Source organism: Clytia hemisphaerica, unplaced genomic scaffold (assembly GCF_902728285.1).
Source record: "Clytia hemisphaerica strain Z4C2 unplaced genomic scaffold, Clytia hemisphaerica genome assembly, whole genome shotgun sequence".
NCBI lineage: Eukaryota > Metazoa > Cnidaria > Hydrozoa > Leptothecata > Clytiidae > Clytia > Clytia hemisphaerica.
Window position 1 is genome coordinate 29,859 of NW_027103875.1, and position 15,420 is coordinate 45,278.

Consider the following 15,420-nt stretch of genomic DNA (forward strand, 5'->3'; position numbering starts at 1 on the left):
TTACTATATTTTCAAAGTCTGTAAAATACGAACTTTACAGCCTTTAATTTGAATGAAAATGTCTCAAAATATGATATTTCAACATTTTTCGAACAACTTGAAGTACGACGTTTAGTATGTTTTCTAAATTTGTAAATACGTTTTTGTATTTTGTATTTTCGTAATCAAGTGACTAATAAAAAGTAAGCTCATAAGAAAATATATGCATAACAGTCAAGAACTATTGCAAACTAGGATAAATGAATTATCCTAACTAGGATAAATATTCTAGCCTATTTAGGATAAAAGCGCAATAGTCCTTGACTGCTTAAGAATTTAAAGGGGTAGTCCCTGACCACAGTGAATGTTTTTTTTGCTTCGATAACCCAAGATGAGATTTTCGCACTCGGTTAGCAAGGCGCGGGATATCGAGTAAAAAATCTCAGAATCAAAACCTTGCAAATGGCTGAAAGCCACATGAATATGGTTCATCCTATAAAAGGAAGTTCATTCTATGGTGGCTTATCTTGAAGTGAAGGTGGTTGAACAAAATGTTTTTGGCATATTGATGTAACTGATAGACATTTTATACCGTGAGATCAGGTAACTTGCATTAGTGGAGGCAAACATGCATAGCCCTTAAATGAATGACCTGTCTGGTTATTAAAATACAACTACGCAGCTCCGCTCGCAGCCCTACTCTACCATTTTTGTTTTGAATTAACTTTGTATTTTAATGACCAGCCAAGTCTTTCATTTGAGGGCTATGCATGTATGTTAGCCTCCACTGATGCAAGTTACCCGATCTCACGGTAAGTATTTTCTTTTCTTAAGTTTATATAATTTTAAAGAGAAGACAAGAGCCTTTATTGTTGGTGTTATTATTACAAAGCCCCTACTATATAAATTTTAACTCTGTCGAAGTCATAAAAACTTGAAACCCTAGTGAGAGCTTTTTAAAATAATTTTCATGATTTTCTTGAAATTTTGAGAAACTACGTCTTATTTTTCAGTTTTGATTATTTTTTATTTTTTTAATCACTCCTTTGATCATAAGAATTTTTTATTCTATAACAAAATCTTTCGTATTAAAAAGTGTTTCTTTTATGTATACATCTTTTTTTTCAGATTGTGTTTTTTTTTTCACGTTTATTTACTTTAGTTTCATTTTCTTTGTATGTTATTTATTTACACAGCAGAAAACCGAAAATTCACATAATGTTCATATGGACTACATGAACAGTCCTTTACATTATCGGAACTAACATTGCATTTACAAGCAATTAATATCAGCTGGGCTTAGCAGGTATGAAAATTTAGCAAGACTAAAACTTAATTTCTATGAGGTTATTACATTTCAGCTATTTGATTTATTTCAAGGTGCCATTTTGAAACGTTTTGGTGTGATTGGTCTAAGAAAAGTTTACATTTTATAGTTTTCATTTTATTTTATCTTTTTAAAGAGAGTAGATATATATACTGTAATATGTCTTAAAATTGTAATTGCCTTAAAAAAGAAAAGTGTATTTTCATGAAATAGAATATTGTATTTGTTTGCCATTTTTGGGTTGTCTTTTAAAGTTGATTATAAATTAAAATTTCTTTCTGTGTAGTTTTTGTAATATGGACTTTTTACAAGATTGTCATCTTACCAGATCTTAACACCTTTGCAATTTCACGGGAAGTTTGATATTTCCATTCCCTGTAAATTTGGTAGATATGATATTTTAATTCTCTGTAAATTTGGTAGATATGATATTTCCATTCCATGTAAATATCCGGAATGTCACCTTACCACATTTACAATTTCATAGGAAATATGATATTTACTTTCCCTGTAAATTTGGTAAATATGATATTTACATTCCCTGTAAATTTGGAAAATATGATATTTACATTCCCTGTAAATTTGGTAAATATGATATTTCAATTCCATGTAATTTTGGTAAATATGGACTTTTATCAAGATTGTAAATATGTGGAATGTCATCTTACCACATTTACAATTTCATAGGAAATATGATCTTTCGAATCGCTCGAAAACCCTTGAAATATAATATTTCCTATATATTTCCGACTTAGGAAATTTATAATTTCGCCCAGTGCTAAGTGCTAAGTTGCCCAGTGCGATTTTAATACTAAAACCTTTCATTTCATCATTTCAGAACTGGTCAAAGCAACCAACCAAATTATTATACACTTACGTAAGTTAACATCCTTTACTGTATATATTGGGTTTGAAGAATTTAGAGAGCTCTGGTGATATTATCTCTGATTACTTTGGAGATTTTTCTATTTTACAAAAACTTCAGGTATTCTACAGTTTTAATGCAATCTTTAAACTGAAATCCCTCCTTCATTTCAGAACTGGTCAATCAAATCTATTGCTTTAGAACGACCAAATCAATACGTAAGTTGATACGATCTCCCTAAAACATATTTTCTAAGTTCAAAAATTGATGGCATAATTGGGGGTAGCTTGGGCTATTATATATTTAAAAAAGAATTGTTGTTTAGTGTATATGTACTAGAAAAATTTTAGTTGTAAATTATACAAACACCAACGCAGAAAGTTCCACTCCTTTCCGTCTAGATTTGATTTGCCCTAGACGAAGCATGGAAATTCATCAAATGGGTATTTATATTTGCCTTTGCCCTCTTCCAAGCTATAAATGATTAAGTTTTATAGTAAAGAATAAGAAACGTTGTAATGTAATTAAATTTACTACATGTTAGAATTAATAAATTATTTTCTGTCGTTTATATTTAACTTTATACTGTAGACTATAGTTGGTAGCAAAAACACATTAAATGTAACAAAAGAAAGGGATCAGCATCACATATTCAAGGAATTTTTTCACTGTTTCTAGGTATCAAAATCGGAATTTCATGACGCCAACGTCGGGGACTGCAGCTTCTACATCGAGAACCCAATTGAGGTGTGATAGCTGTATAATTAAGAATCGATTTGTCGACCACTAATTGGCAGTGTTTTAGATAAGGTAATTGTGCCTTAATATGTGGTGTGTAAAAGACCATGAGTATTGCCATGAGGAGAGCCATTCCCGGGAGTCAGCTGTATATATTGTTAACACTTAATACATTTTGTTTAAATGTCCTCTCTTTCAGATTCAGCGCCTCTCCAAATGGGTCGATTCTATCGCCAGTATAGTAAGTTATAATCTAGCTTCAAGTTTTGAGAATGGGTCACAATGGAACCGAAATAGACTTTGCTTCCTAACTTCCAATCTTGATCTTTTCCAACCTTGCAAGAAACATCATTTTGCAGACTGGCCTTAATCTAAGTAGTATCACTAAAACATGGTTAGAAATCATTTAACCCGAGCTTTGGTATATTTGTAAACCTTGTATATTTGGAAAATTTCTTGTTAAAAAGAATTTAGATCCCTTTATATTGTAACATAACGATGATTGTAAATTTTTTATTTAGTGGTGACTTTCTAAATAGCCTCCTTGGCACTGATCAACGAAATGATACAAGCATAAACGAAAACAATAGGTAAGAGCAAGTCCTGTTTTTCTACCAACTTAATTTTATTTGTAGTACACGTTTTTTTTTTTTAAGAAACTAGTTTTCCCAAGCAGCCTCAGCCTTTTGAGCCTTAAATGTTTCTTACATGTTTCTAAACTTTGTCAAGCTTAAAGGACGCATGTCGATAATACAATATTCTAATTTACTAATCTACGGTACTTTCCTATCTTCTATATTGATTTTCTGACATTCTCTCTAACTGTTATGTATGTATATTTCTGGAACCTTGATTGGAAGGTTCTTAAAAGAAACGAATTAAAAAATGCTATTTTCTCATTCTCAGCCTCAGCATGTTTCTTAGATGTTTCTTAGTTTTTAGGCATTCTGAGCCTCATGTTTCTTAAAAGTGTGTTTCTTAAAAAAAAAAAAAAAACGTGTATACAGTCTTTGAGGCGAAATATAAGGGACGTATTGAGTCAATAAAATCCGTATTTGGCGAGGTTTTTCCGAGAATTTGCAGGCACGACACTAATTATTACCATTTTCTTTTAATTCAGTCAATCTAGTCAAGAGCATCTTGTTGGACAGCAATTTGACAACAAAATAAGCGGTAAGACATTTGGGAAGTCTGTGTTCAAAATCAAATGAAAGAGCTCCAGCTCCAGCTCATGCCTTATTGAGCTAAAAGTGATAATCAACAATTTTATTTATGTTCCGATTGATAAAGGTTTCGGAAAATGCCTTGAAAGTAATGTCGCTTTTTAATAATAATTTCAGGATTGCATTGAATATTTCGTAATTATTTGGAATTTCAAAATTTCAAAATTTGGCCTTCAAAATAATTAAAATGAATGACTTTTTTAAAATTTTAGATTGGTTGATAGAGTCACAAACTTGGAAGGGAAAGTGGCCACATTGATTGGTGTTGTCAACAAAATGTCCAAAATGATGACACATCGAGAATCCGCCGCAACTAACCGGGTAATTTAGTTATAAGCTCCTAAATGACTTTCTCGAGAATAAAACAAATCATTTTAGTTCTGTAGTTTTTTTTTAACCAAATACAAAATGACTGTATTCTTATCAAATTCTGTTAAACTCACCCGGAGGGTATTCTTACGATTGGGCCAATCTTAACACTGATATTCTTATAAAAGATATTCTTATTAAAACAAAAAGCGTGAAGTAGGTCAATAATTTACGAAAATAGGAGGGGTTGATTGAAGTTTGGAGTTTCCCTTTTCAAGAAGGGGGTTAGGTAAAAATAGGGACATTTTTGGAACCGTTGCACCCACTATGTCAGTATATTAATTTACTTCTATTCCATCTTTTTAGAACGATCACATTGAAAGCTACATTGTTGAAAATAACTATTGTAAAGTAAGCTCACTCTAAATGATTTCTATAATGATTTTCCTCCAGCTCCGACTGGAAAAATTGTCAAAATTGGTTGGAAAGATACCCTTAATGTTTACCACATTCTAAAATTACCTTATTATGATTTTATCACCATGGGCGATTAGTATTTGTTGAAAGGACTAAGGAAATTCGAAACAAAAATATGATATCACGTGGAGTAGTAAAAGTTTTCTGAGGCAGGAACGTGTTCATGCTTACACTATGATTTAGGAAAATAAATGAATAAGTAATTTTGTATTTTTTATTTCCAGGCTACTCTGGATTCTATATCCAAATCAGCAACCAGCATGGGAAGCCTCACCAGGGAGCTGATGGACGAAATTTTAACGGAGAACGAGTTTGCCACCTGCACTGTCAAAGGACAAGGCCAAACAGATCGGGAAGGAATCTCTGAGGAAAAGAGAGAAATTATTGAAAGTAAGTGTATTTACCACTAATACGATTTTAGTCTTAAGATTTTATGTCTTTTTTTATATAAAAATATGTAGTTCAGAAAAGGTTTGCTATATCCCCTAGGCTTTACCCCCTCCTTTCAAGACTCTATGTAATGTTAAATTAGGGATTACCTACCGAGTGTTTTCAAAAAAAGTTAACAAGTTTGAGTTTAGATTCTGAGAAAGCCAAAAATGATATTAGATATAAACTTTTGTTGATTCCTTTTATGGGGGTACATACTGTTTATGTATTTATTGCCGACCCAAAAAAATATCAGCGTTTTGATTGGTCGAGAGCATCGAGATATTTGCGATATTTCATATTTCTCTAGTATGGAAATATGACCGCGTTGACTTTTGGGGGACTGGGTAAGCGGCGGGAGAAAAATCAAAACAAAACAGCCGAAAAGAACTGACTTTCGGAGAAACTAACTTGGGAGTCAAAGGGAAAAACGAAACAAAAATATTTTCAGATTAACTTTTACTTTGGAGTTCTTCCATAAAAGACACTAAAATCAAACCTGATGAACTAAGAAATTATAAAACTACTTGAGACCACCCAAATATTTTCAGCTTTTGGTATAAAATTCGTCCGTGTGATATGATAACCAAACAGTTTTTTTATCAATGCATACAAAACAACTTGAGATCCTTGAATGTTTGCCAATAAGATTTCTCATAACATAGAAAGGGAAGTGGTGATTTTTATAAAAGTTCTCTCCTAATTCTCGTTCTCGACGAGGTACGTCCTTGAATTTTCAACTCAACAATCATTACATCTTCCTTTTAAAGTTCGAAACATTTAAAACTTGACGATAATCAAGAAAGTATCCAAATAGTTTTGCTGTTGAAAAAATGTTGTTCTTTAACCATTATTACAAGCATACATGTCCATCATGGAACTCCTTTCCTCTGCTATTCTTTTCCATGCATCGAAACAAAAACATAGAAAAAGACTGAATGTTTATCAATCTGATTAATCCAATGATGAAGGGTTTCTTCTCTATCGAAACAATACTGTACACCATCTGTATTTTGAATTATCAATCTAGAAACTTTCAAATACATCTCTGAAAAATCTGCAACTCTTCAAAACAAAACTTCTGGATCGAAAATGATCGAAAATGCTTCTCTGTTTTGTTTTTGTGTGAATATTTTCGGCGGGAACATATCGAATGTTTTATTGTTCGAATCTAACATTCGAATTAGATTTTCGAATAAAAACATTCGAAACTACACAGAAGAAAGAAGCAAGGCGGAAGTAAGTTTTAAAACAAAAACAAAAAGAAATTTATATCAGGACAATTTTTTTGAGTTGACAATAAATTAGTTATCACATGACTTCTCGTGCAATACTCGATATTTTACTCGTTCCGAGATTTTACCGATATTTTTCCTCGCCTAAAGGCTCGGAAAAATATTACGGAAAAATCTCGGAACTCGTAGAATATTTCTCGTATTGCACTCGAAGTCATGCGATAACTAGTACGTATTGCATATTACCCAAATTATTATCAATGCATCCATACTCATTTAATAGGGATTTTCCCATAGAAAAAGGTTGAAAGGCTGTAATTTCGGTCTCTTACGAGTCCTAGAATCACCTAGAAAAGTGCAATTGATTGGAAAACTTCTGGTTTAAAATATTCTTTCCTTGTGTATTTTGTTTAAAATACGTCAAGAAACGATACGGGGAAAGTGCATCTGCCCCTACAAACCGCACGTTCATGTGTCAGTATTTCACCAATCGGCAACGCACAAAGCCTGAAAATAGAAAGAAGGCTAGAGGAAACGAAGAGAGGGAGGAATAATTCGTGCTCGCTGTAATTCGTTGTAAATTACTTGCAAATGTACTCTCTATTTTATTAACACGAGTCTAGAAAATTACAAAATTTAAGAACAATTCAAGGGCGTCTCGCACCTAACAGCAGCCTTCCATAAGGGAACTAATTTACGGTAATTTTCGCGTTTTAGGGTGTCTACAAACTACTTTAATCGGGGTTGGTCTAAAAAGCAGGGTAGCCAATGGGGTAGCCAATTGGGCTAGGTTATGGGGTACCTCTTTTTGCCTAAACTTTTGAAATCTGAAACCTGTTTAATGTGGAAATAACTATTACAACATCTTGTTAATGATTCCATGTAATAAAATTTAGGATTCCTTTCGAACTTCAGCCACAATAGCCTTTTTTCCAAAGGTACTGAACTTTGTTACTTCTCAAGAGACCTGGCGCCATTTTGTCTTTCTTCTTGGCTTCGTTTGAAAATTTACAGACCCGAATAAAAAATATATACAAAACAGTTTTTAATATTTTAGATTTATATAGATTTTATTTATGTTTTTAATTGTTATTTCCGTGAAGCTGTAATTCGATGATAATAGCTTTGGAATCGCCTTTGGGCCATATGATCTCTAATCTTGTCATATCTTAACAACCCTTTGTTATTGAATCTATTATTTAATTTAAATCATGTTTAGATGTTTCAAACAATTAATTCCTTTCAAAATTTTTAAATATGGCAGCTTATAATAGGTACAAAAGGTCTTTTGAAATAGCTCTATTATAATGAAGCTCTATTTCTTACTCCTCGTGCATTAACACGTGGTAATTTATATCTTTGTTTATCTTTGGAATCATACATGATCAATCTAAGTATCAATCAGATTCATGCTCCCTGGTCAGTAAAATGTGGTTCTATGCATTCATTTTCGGTATTTCTATTCTGGTCTGTAAAATATTTAGGTACCCCACAACCTAGCCCAATTGGCTACCCCAATTGGCTACCCTGCTTTTTAGACCAACCCCTTTAATCGTAGAAATTTTAAACCCTAATTTTAGCGTTTTAGCGATTTTCCCTGTTTCCGCTAAAATAAATCTCGCTGAAACACGCCGAATCGACAGATCGCTAAAATTTATCCACGTGAGATTTCTGGTTATATTGCCTTGATACATTTTTATCAATAGGAAGGGTTTCAGTGCAAAGAAATGCTAGAAAACAAATTCAGTCAATAATGTAATACAAGTATTCGCTAAAATAAATCCAAAAAAAATCAAGATTTTCCCGACTCGCTAATATACGCTAAAATTAGTCTCGCTAAAATCTTTACGATTAAAGTATGTTAAAAAATTGCAAAAATCTTTAGAAGCATGGAAGAATTAGGTCGCGGAAAACGCCCAAATTCACTTTCATACCCTTTCAAGTCGAAAATTTGTTCCGCGAGAGTTTGAAAATTAAGATCTACTAAAAAGGAGAGTATTTTTGCGTAGTTTTAGTATTTTTAGGCATATTCTGTTTTACGATTTTTCTAACAATTCAAGGAGTTTCATTTGTTCCGATAGGCTACTTCGTGATCCCTACCGTAAAGCTATTCTTTGAGTACAGACATCGCTTTAGTCTTATTAGAGTTTTCAGCTTTTAATTTTTCTTCCCAGGTGGACTTGAATTAGTTTGACTTTTTAGTTTTCATCTTTTTAGAAATCTTTCATTCAAATTAAGCCTTATTTTCATATAAATATAGCTCCGTATTATTAGTTCAATTATTATGATAATTCAGATATAATACATAAATACATTTTGTTACATGTGCTGTATATTCAATGTTGTATAAAAGATGTATATATATATCGTAAATTATAACATTATAAATTCGTATAATTGTTTTTATTGTTATTAATTCCATTATTTTTTCTTACATATTATATTCAATATTTAAAAGATGTATTTATATTGTAAATTATGATTGTATATAATACAAACATTCTCATAATCATATGCAATTTCGATATCATTTATGTTCTTTTGAAATCAAACCATCAATGTTTTCTCGTCGTTTTCAAAATCATCCTGAAAAACAAATACATGAAAAAGTAATTTGGCCTCCAAACTTTAATTACTTCGGATACTTAAAACTCGGGTTTTTTATTGGCAGGGGGTAACCCGGGTATTTTTCCATAAATAGAAATACTCAAAAAAGTAGGTAAATCGAGTTTTTATTTCTACCCGGGTTAAGCGAGTAGGGTGAAAACCTGTTTTACTCGAGTATATTGCTCATTGGGTATCGCGGGTAAAAATCGTATTTAAAACCCGAGTTTTACCCGGGTTTTACTTGGATTTGTTTACAAGGGGGTATTAACCCTTTTCTAAAAAAGTGATGGTATTTCGATGTCAAACATGCCATGCGGTGACAAAATAAGGATTTTACCAAATTTTGCTGTCGGGGTTGACGGTAATCCAAGAAATCGGTATATCGGTGTCTGCGACCCCCGTACGCCCCCCCCCCCTCTAATAAGGAATACTGTGATTGTTCCAACAACTGGCTTATTATTTCTTCTTCTTCTTCTCTTTCAACCAATTAGATGGTTTTAATATTACTCATTTTAGCATAACACGTCTTTTTTATAAGAATAGCGATTTTTGGTTTCATGATGAATATTCTTAAGTCTTTGGTCGAAATCATCCTAAGATATTCTTGATAACATATTCTAAAGTTTTTCTCACTCTCAGTCTGAAAAATGTTTAGAGTGATATTAAAATCATTTGATTGAAAGAGAAGAAGAAATAAGCCAATTTCATTATGAATATTCTTATAAAGTATATTCTTATAAAAAAAACCGTGTATTTAGGACGATTTCGACCAAAAAGTTATATTTATCATGAAACCAAAAAAACACTATTCTTATAAAAAGAAAAGCGTTTAGTTCAAGTTTTTTATAAGTTGAAAGTTGAAATTTGATTTTAGATTTATAGTTTTTCAACGATTTTATCGAATTCCTTTGTCAAATTAGATTTCACTTTAAAAACATAAAATGGGAAAGTTACCTAGATTTTTGATATGCCAGATAACTCCATCGATAGAAACACCAAAGCGTGAGAAAATCTTAAGTAGTTGTATTGTATTTTGATGCTTTTTAGGAACATTAGATGACAAAAGCGATGATGAGTGTGAAACTCCAATAAGACATGGTGAGTTTAACATAAAATATATAACGTTTCTGAATTTGCACTGTGCCCTCCAGCCTCTAAAGAATGGAAGATCTGAAATAGCTATGTAATTGAAAATTTCTTCCAAAATTATTTGCCGGGGCTGTTATCGTAATGTTCCGGTCGGAAATTAGTGTAATGGGGATTGCCTAAAAGAATCTGGGGAAAACAAAATGGAAACATTCGATTTTGATTTGATCACACATGAATGCAGAGTACCCAAGTATTTTAGGTTTAAGCAGTTCATTTTGGTTTTTTCAGTTGATTTTTATCCTCGTATTTGAGATTTTATTTCTGTGTTTGTATATATTTTTTGTGTCTTTGAATTTACGGATCATTCTTCTTTGTCTTTCGGAAAGTACGACCGCTCGCATATTGGGTTCCGTATCTGGTTCTTGGCCGACTTTTTTTTTCTTTTTTTTTTTTCATTTTCTTTTTCTTGCTTGCTTTTCTTTTTCTTCCTGTGTTTGTGTCTTTGTCTAACCCTAACCCTAACCAGAGACAAGAAAGTAAACGCCTAAAGATCCCTGAAAACTACGTAATGTTGAGTTTACAGTTCATATAGTGATGGAAAAGTGCTTTTTAACGACATTTTTGTAGCAAGTTCATGGTTTGAAGTTTTTGGTTATAATACAAATTCATACACCCCATCTCATGTACATCTCAAAACCGAATCTGCAATTGTTTCTTTTTAACCTTATTTAACTGGACATTTTTCTCACTTAAAATGCATTTGATTTAAAAATGTGATATTTATCCACTTGCAATACTTTATTTTTGAAATTACAGAACATCCTAAACCGTGGGACGAGGAAGCAAATGCTGCCATAAGAAAAGTAGCAAGTAAGTTTTTAAGCTTTCCTTTGCATCAACAAGTAATATTAAACCTACTAATTTTAAAATGTAGGTTAACTTTAAAATAAACTTCATTAGAGGCAGAGGCCAGTAATTAATCATATCATATTGATTTTCTTCTTGATTATTCCTGTTACACCTATGCATCTAAGTGGATTTGATTTTCAATTTTCAGAACAAAAGCTTCAAGAAATAACGAAGAAGATTGACGATGCGTCAAATAAGCACGATTTTTATAAAAGCACGAAATACTCGAGATCTTTTGCATTAAAGATCCTTTTCATGGCCCGTAACATGATACAGAATCGAAAGTTTGAATCGAAAAAATGGAATGATGTGAAATCCTACTACTCGCACATCTATGAGGTACAAGTAAACAATCAAACAATAAAAGACTTAGTTATCAACATGATTAAAAACTATAATAAAGACGAGTCCAATCGATTTAAAAAGTTCAATAAGTCACTAAACGTGGCTCGAGAATACCATCGGAAATGTGAATCACTCCACAATAACATTGTGACCTGGTGATGTTATACGATATGTAGTTGTTTTTAGTTGTTATTGTATAGACTCTCCTAATATTTTACATTTATTCCAACAGTTAACATATTTTTTTCTATTTTGGAAAGATTTGATGGTTTATAGCTGAAGAACTTCCATTCTTCTGAACTTGTACCTTAAGCTTATCCTTACACGCAAGTATTCTCTCAATCAATGGTCTGCATTCCTACCTTGATTTTCTAAGAGTCTTCTTACATAAATTTGGCATTATCAGACCTACTTCACGGAGAATAATTTGTTTTAAATCAGAAGCAGTATGTATCCTTGTTCCAAAACATGTTTTATTATTGTTGTTTTATTATTTTAAAGAGCATTTATAACAAGAAAGTGGGTGTGCGTTTCAATGAATTTTTATAATTTTAATTGATGGAGCTACGTGGTTGCTAACTAAAATGTTATGAAGTTTAAAATCTCGAAAAAGTTTTAAGAGTCTTATATAGCATATGAACAGTTTTATTTTGAAAGATTTTCTTATGATTAATTTTTTAATGTTCATTATTTTTTTTTTCTTTTGAGTCTTGATATAGAGACTTCTTCTGTAAAGATAAAGCACTTGTTACGAAAGACAAAAAGATTCTGTTAAATTAAACTCTGGTAAGACTTAATCCCAAGCCAACCAATTAATTAAGTGAAAAAATTAGACATGAAAAGTAGACGACTCAAACCGTTTAGAACCGAAATACAAGTTCTCTATTTGTATATTTTTCCAAAAATTTTGGTACTTTGCGGTTTTCCGCCAGTGATTGTTCTTTAACGGCTTTTAATAATAGAGCATTAGTATCTACCGCATCAATGATGAATCGGGTAGTCTTATTGTTCTCTCGGTGCTCTATAACGGTAAAAAGATCTGTCACTCATGAAATATTTGACAACCCTATTCAAGGAGATAAAAACTACTTGTTTTGGAAGAAATAAAAACCCTAAAGTGGCTATTATTCTGATGATATAGAGGTAATAGCTATTTTAGGGTTAACCACTGAACCCTAGAGTAGCTATTATTTCTAACTTACCAGGATAATAGCCACTTTAGGGTTGATTGATTAACCCTAAAATAGCTATTGCTTCTTGCTGAATTCTTCATTGTTAAAGCGACCTTTTAGCGTCGTCTCATCAATTCAGGGCACTGAGAATAGCATAAGATGGACCCCAAATCACCCTTGATACAAAGAGAAATCGAGGGTTATCGTACATGATCGGTCGTTAACAGTAGAGCAGGGATCCGTCTTATGGTATTCTAAGTGGGTTAAATCGATAATAAGACGCTAAAAAATGTATTTAACATGGATCATTTTGGCAAGAACTCGGTGATCGTGTAATACCATCAGCGGCGGAAACCTGCAGATGCCGCAATATGTTTGTAAAGTTTTGATCTTTGCTGTGATATCGTAAATAAAATCTAGTAAGTTTAGCACAGATATTAAACTATTTACTAATAATGGAATAATAAGGATAGTAGCTATTTTAGGGTTAATCACAAAACCAAAGTCCAAAGTGTCACATGATGGGGTGAAATTTTTGGAAAAAAAGTACAAATAGAGACCCTGTACTTCGGTTCTACAAGGTTTAAGTCGTCTACTTTTCATGTCTAATTTTTTCGTTTTGTAAAAAATCGAGAAGGTCGAGACCTGTAGAGGGAGGGTTATTGTTTTTTTCCGACGCAGGTTTTTCCAGACCTAGATCATATGAAGCCATTGTAATTGGGCACCCGTCTTATGGTATTCTCAATGCTCTAAATCGATAAAAGGACGCTCAAACGTTCCTTCAGCAACACTGAATAAATCCGCAAGAAATAATGGCTACTTTAGGGTTAATCACCCAACCCTAAAATAGCTATTATTTTATTTTATCGATAAAAATCGAAGAAAACGTAATTTGAGAATTTCGAAAGTTGGACTGTATTCTACAAAGATTAGACCGTCCTATACTATGAGATGGAATCCAATAAGTTTCATGCCTGCAAAGAAATGAAAAAAATTGAAATTTTCAATTAAGAAATGACTTAACAAAAATTAAACCTCAAGAAATATGAATATACACAAAAATCTTCAGTCCAGGGAATTTATAGCTCAAAAGATACATTCTAGCCTATAAAAATGTAGTTTGAAAAGTGTCACGGAAATCGGTATAATAGCTATTTAGGGTTCTTTGTTTTCCTGATGAAATAAAGCAAAAAAAAACATATAGTGATGATCTCCATGTCAATTTGACCAAATCCCGCCCTCAAAGATATCGGGAATACCGATTTTGACAAAAACAATCGCCTCTAAAGTTCAAGAAATAATAGCTACTTTAGGGTTTTGTCAATAAAAATTGAACATGACGTCATTTGCGAAATTCGAAAATTGGACTGTATTCTACGAAGGCTACTTAACCTATCCTGTGAAAATCGCAACTTTCGATAACTTATTGGCTGAGAAATAAAAAAAACATCTTCGATCGAGGATCGGGTCCAACACTCATCAGATGTACATCTTACTTGGATTCAGCCAAAATCGGAGATAACCCTAACCCTAACCGCCCCAGCCAAAAACATTGATATGGCAAGAAAGCCCAATAAAAACTGGCCCAGAATCTGAAATTTCTAAGACTGTAGTCAAATGTAGGGGTCAAACCCTTTGTCTAAAGATCCCCGGGATATAGCTATTTTTGTCCAACCCTAAATAGCAACTATTTCTATGAAAATTTAAGACTTGAAATTTTTTAAAGATTTAAGTCCGTTTAACAACTTGAAACTTATAGAATCGTAATCTACGGAAGTTTTACTATAAGTTCCACCAAGTCCCATCATTTTAAATTGCTTTTTTGACGTTCAAATGCCTTTTTAGGTATAGAGACCGATGCTACCCCAACCCTATTCCGAAATTATTGCTACTGTTTTTAGTTTTTAGGGTTGGAACGCCAGTTAGGGTTAGGGTTTAGGGTTAGGGTTAGTACCGTAGAGTCGTTTAATCTCGACATACGTCTTGCAATCTCGACACCGGATCTGTAAAATAATCAAAACAAACCTTGAATGAAATTCTTGGTATCATTCTTATCGAACAAGTTCATCCATCAAACTAGAAGTTCAGTAAACATTACAATCCTTTCAATTAAAAAAACAGCCAAATTATAAGCAGTTTTACACAACACACGAAACGCATGCAAACTTCCTCGTAACTTTCTCGTGTCCATCATTAAAATTTTACAACTTTATTACGCTTCAAGTCACGTGATAAAAATAATTCGCGCGCTTAGTCGACCTGGTTTCCCCGTCCTTATTATTTATTATTGCAAGCACACGCTCTAGGCGCTAAGAGGCTGAGTTAAACTTCTAGGCGCTGCACCTAGCACACCCGGTCCCCCTTTAAAGTTATTTATTATGCGCTCTCCGCCGGGGCGGGGAAGAAGAAAACTAACAAAACTAAAAAGATTTAACGGTGGAGAGAAATGCTCTTTTTATCTTTTATTGTTAAATAAATTGTAATCAAGCATAAATCTCTGGGGATAACTTCCATCCGCACGGGCAATCTCATACAACTCTCTATTTTTCAAAAAGACTTTTAGAAACGCCATAATTAAACGAGCAAATATTTCCCTGGAGAACGATTATCTTGGGATATTGTTGTGTATAAAATGGCATTCTGCATCAGAGAGCTCACACAGCCATCAAAGTCCTCTTCATTAGGACAGCGAAGTACGCAAAGAAAAATAATAGAA

At 32.7% G+C, this 15,420-nt stretch overlaps 1 protein-coding gene across 2 annotated transcripts; it reads left to right on the plus strand.

Moving 5' to 3' along the window:
• The first annotated feature begins 2,344 nt into the window (after positions 1-2,344).
• On the plus strand, positions 2,345-12,306 carry LOC136808357 (uncharacterized). 2 transcript variants are annotated; one of them, XM_067064887.1, is made up of 12 exons: positions 2,345-2,389; positions 2,573-2,614; positions 2,850-2,981; positions 3,109-3,150; positions 3,431-3,499; positions 4,030-4,082; positions 4,345-4,453; positions 4,808-4,852; positions 5,143-5,308; positions 10,237-10,287; positions 11,095-11,148; positions 11,336-12,306. In XM_067064887.1, exons 7-12 carry the CDS (start codon positions 4,409-4,411, stop codon positions 11,689-11,691), a joined length of 717 nt encoding a protein of 238 aa, XP_066920988.1. In that variant the 5' UTR covers positions 2,345-2,389; positions 2,573-2,614; positions 2,850-2,981; positions 3,109-3,150; positions 3,431-3,499; positions 4,030-4,082; positions 4,345-4,408; the 3' UTR covers positions 11,692-12,306. The 2 variants fall into 2 exon arrangements, with proteins under 2 accessions (XP_066920988.1, XP_066920989.1); XM_067064888.1 differs by having other exon boundaries at positions 2,850-2,918.
• The last annotated feature ends 3,114 nt before the right edge of the window (positions 12,307-15,420 follow it).

Coding starts and splice junctions, on each gene's coding strand:
- LOC136808357 (XM_067064887.1), top strand. CDS start 4,409: ATGTCCAAAATGATGACACATCGAGAATCCGCCGCAACTAACCGG. Junction 4,454..4,807: donor AATCCGCCGCAACTAACCGG/GTAATTTAGTTA, acceptor CCATCTTTTTAG/AACGATCACATTGAAAGCTA. Junction 5,309..10,236: donor AAAGAGAGAAATTATTGAAA/GTAAGTGTATTT, acceptor GATGCTTTTTAG/GAACATTAGATGACAAAAGC.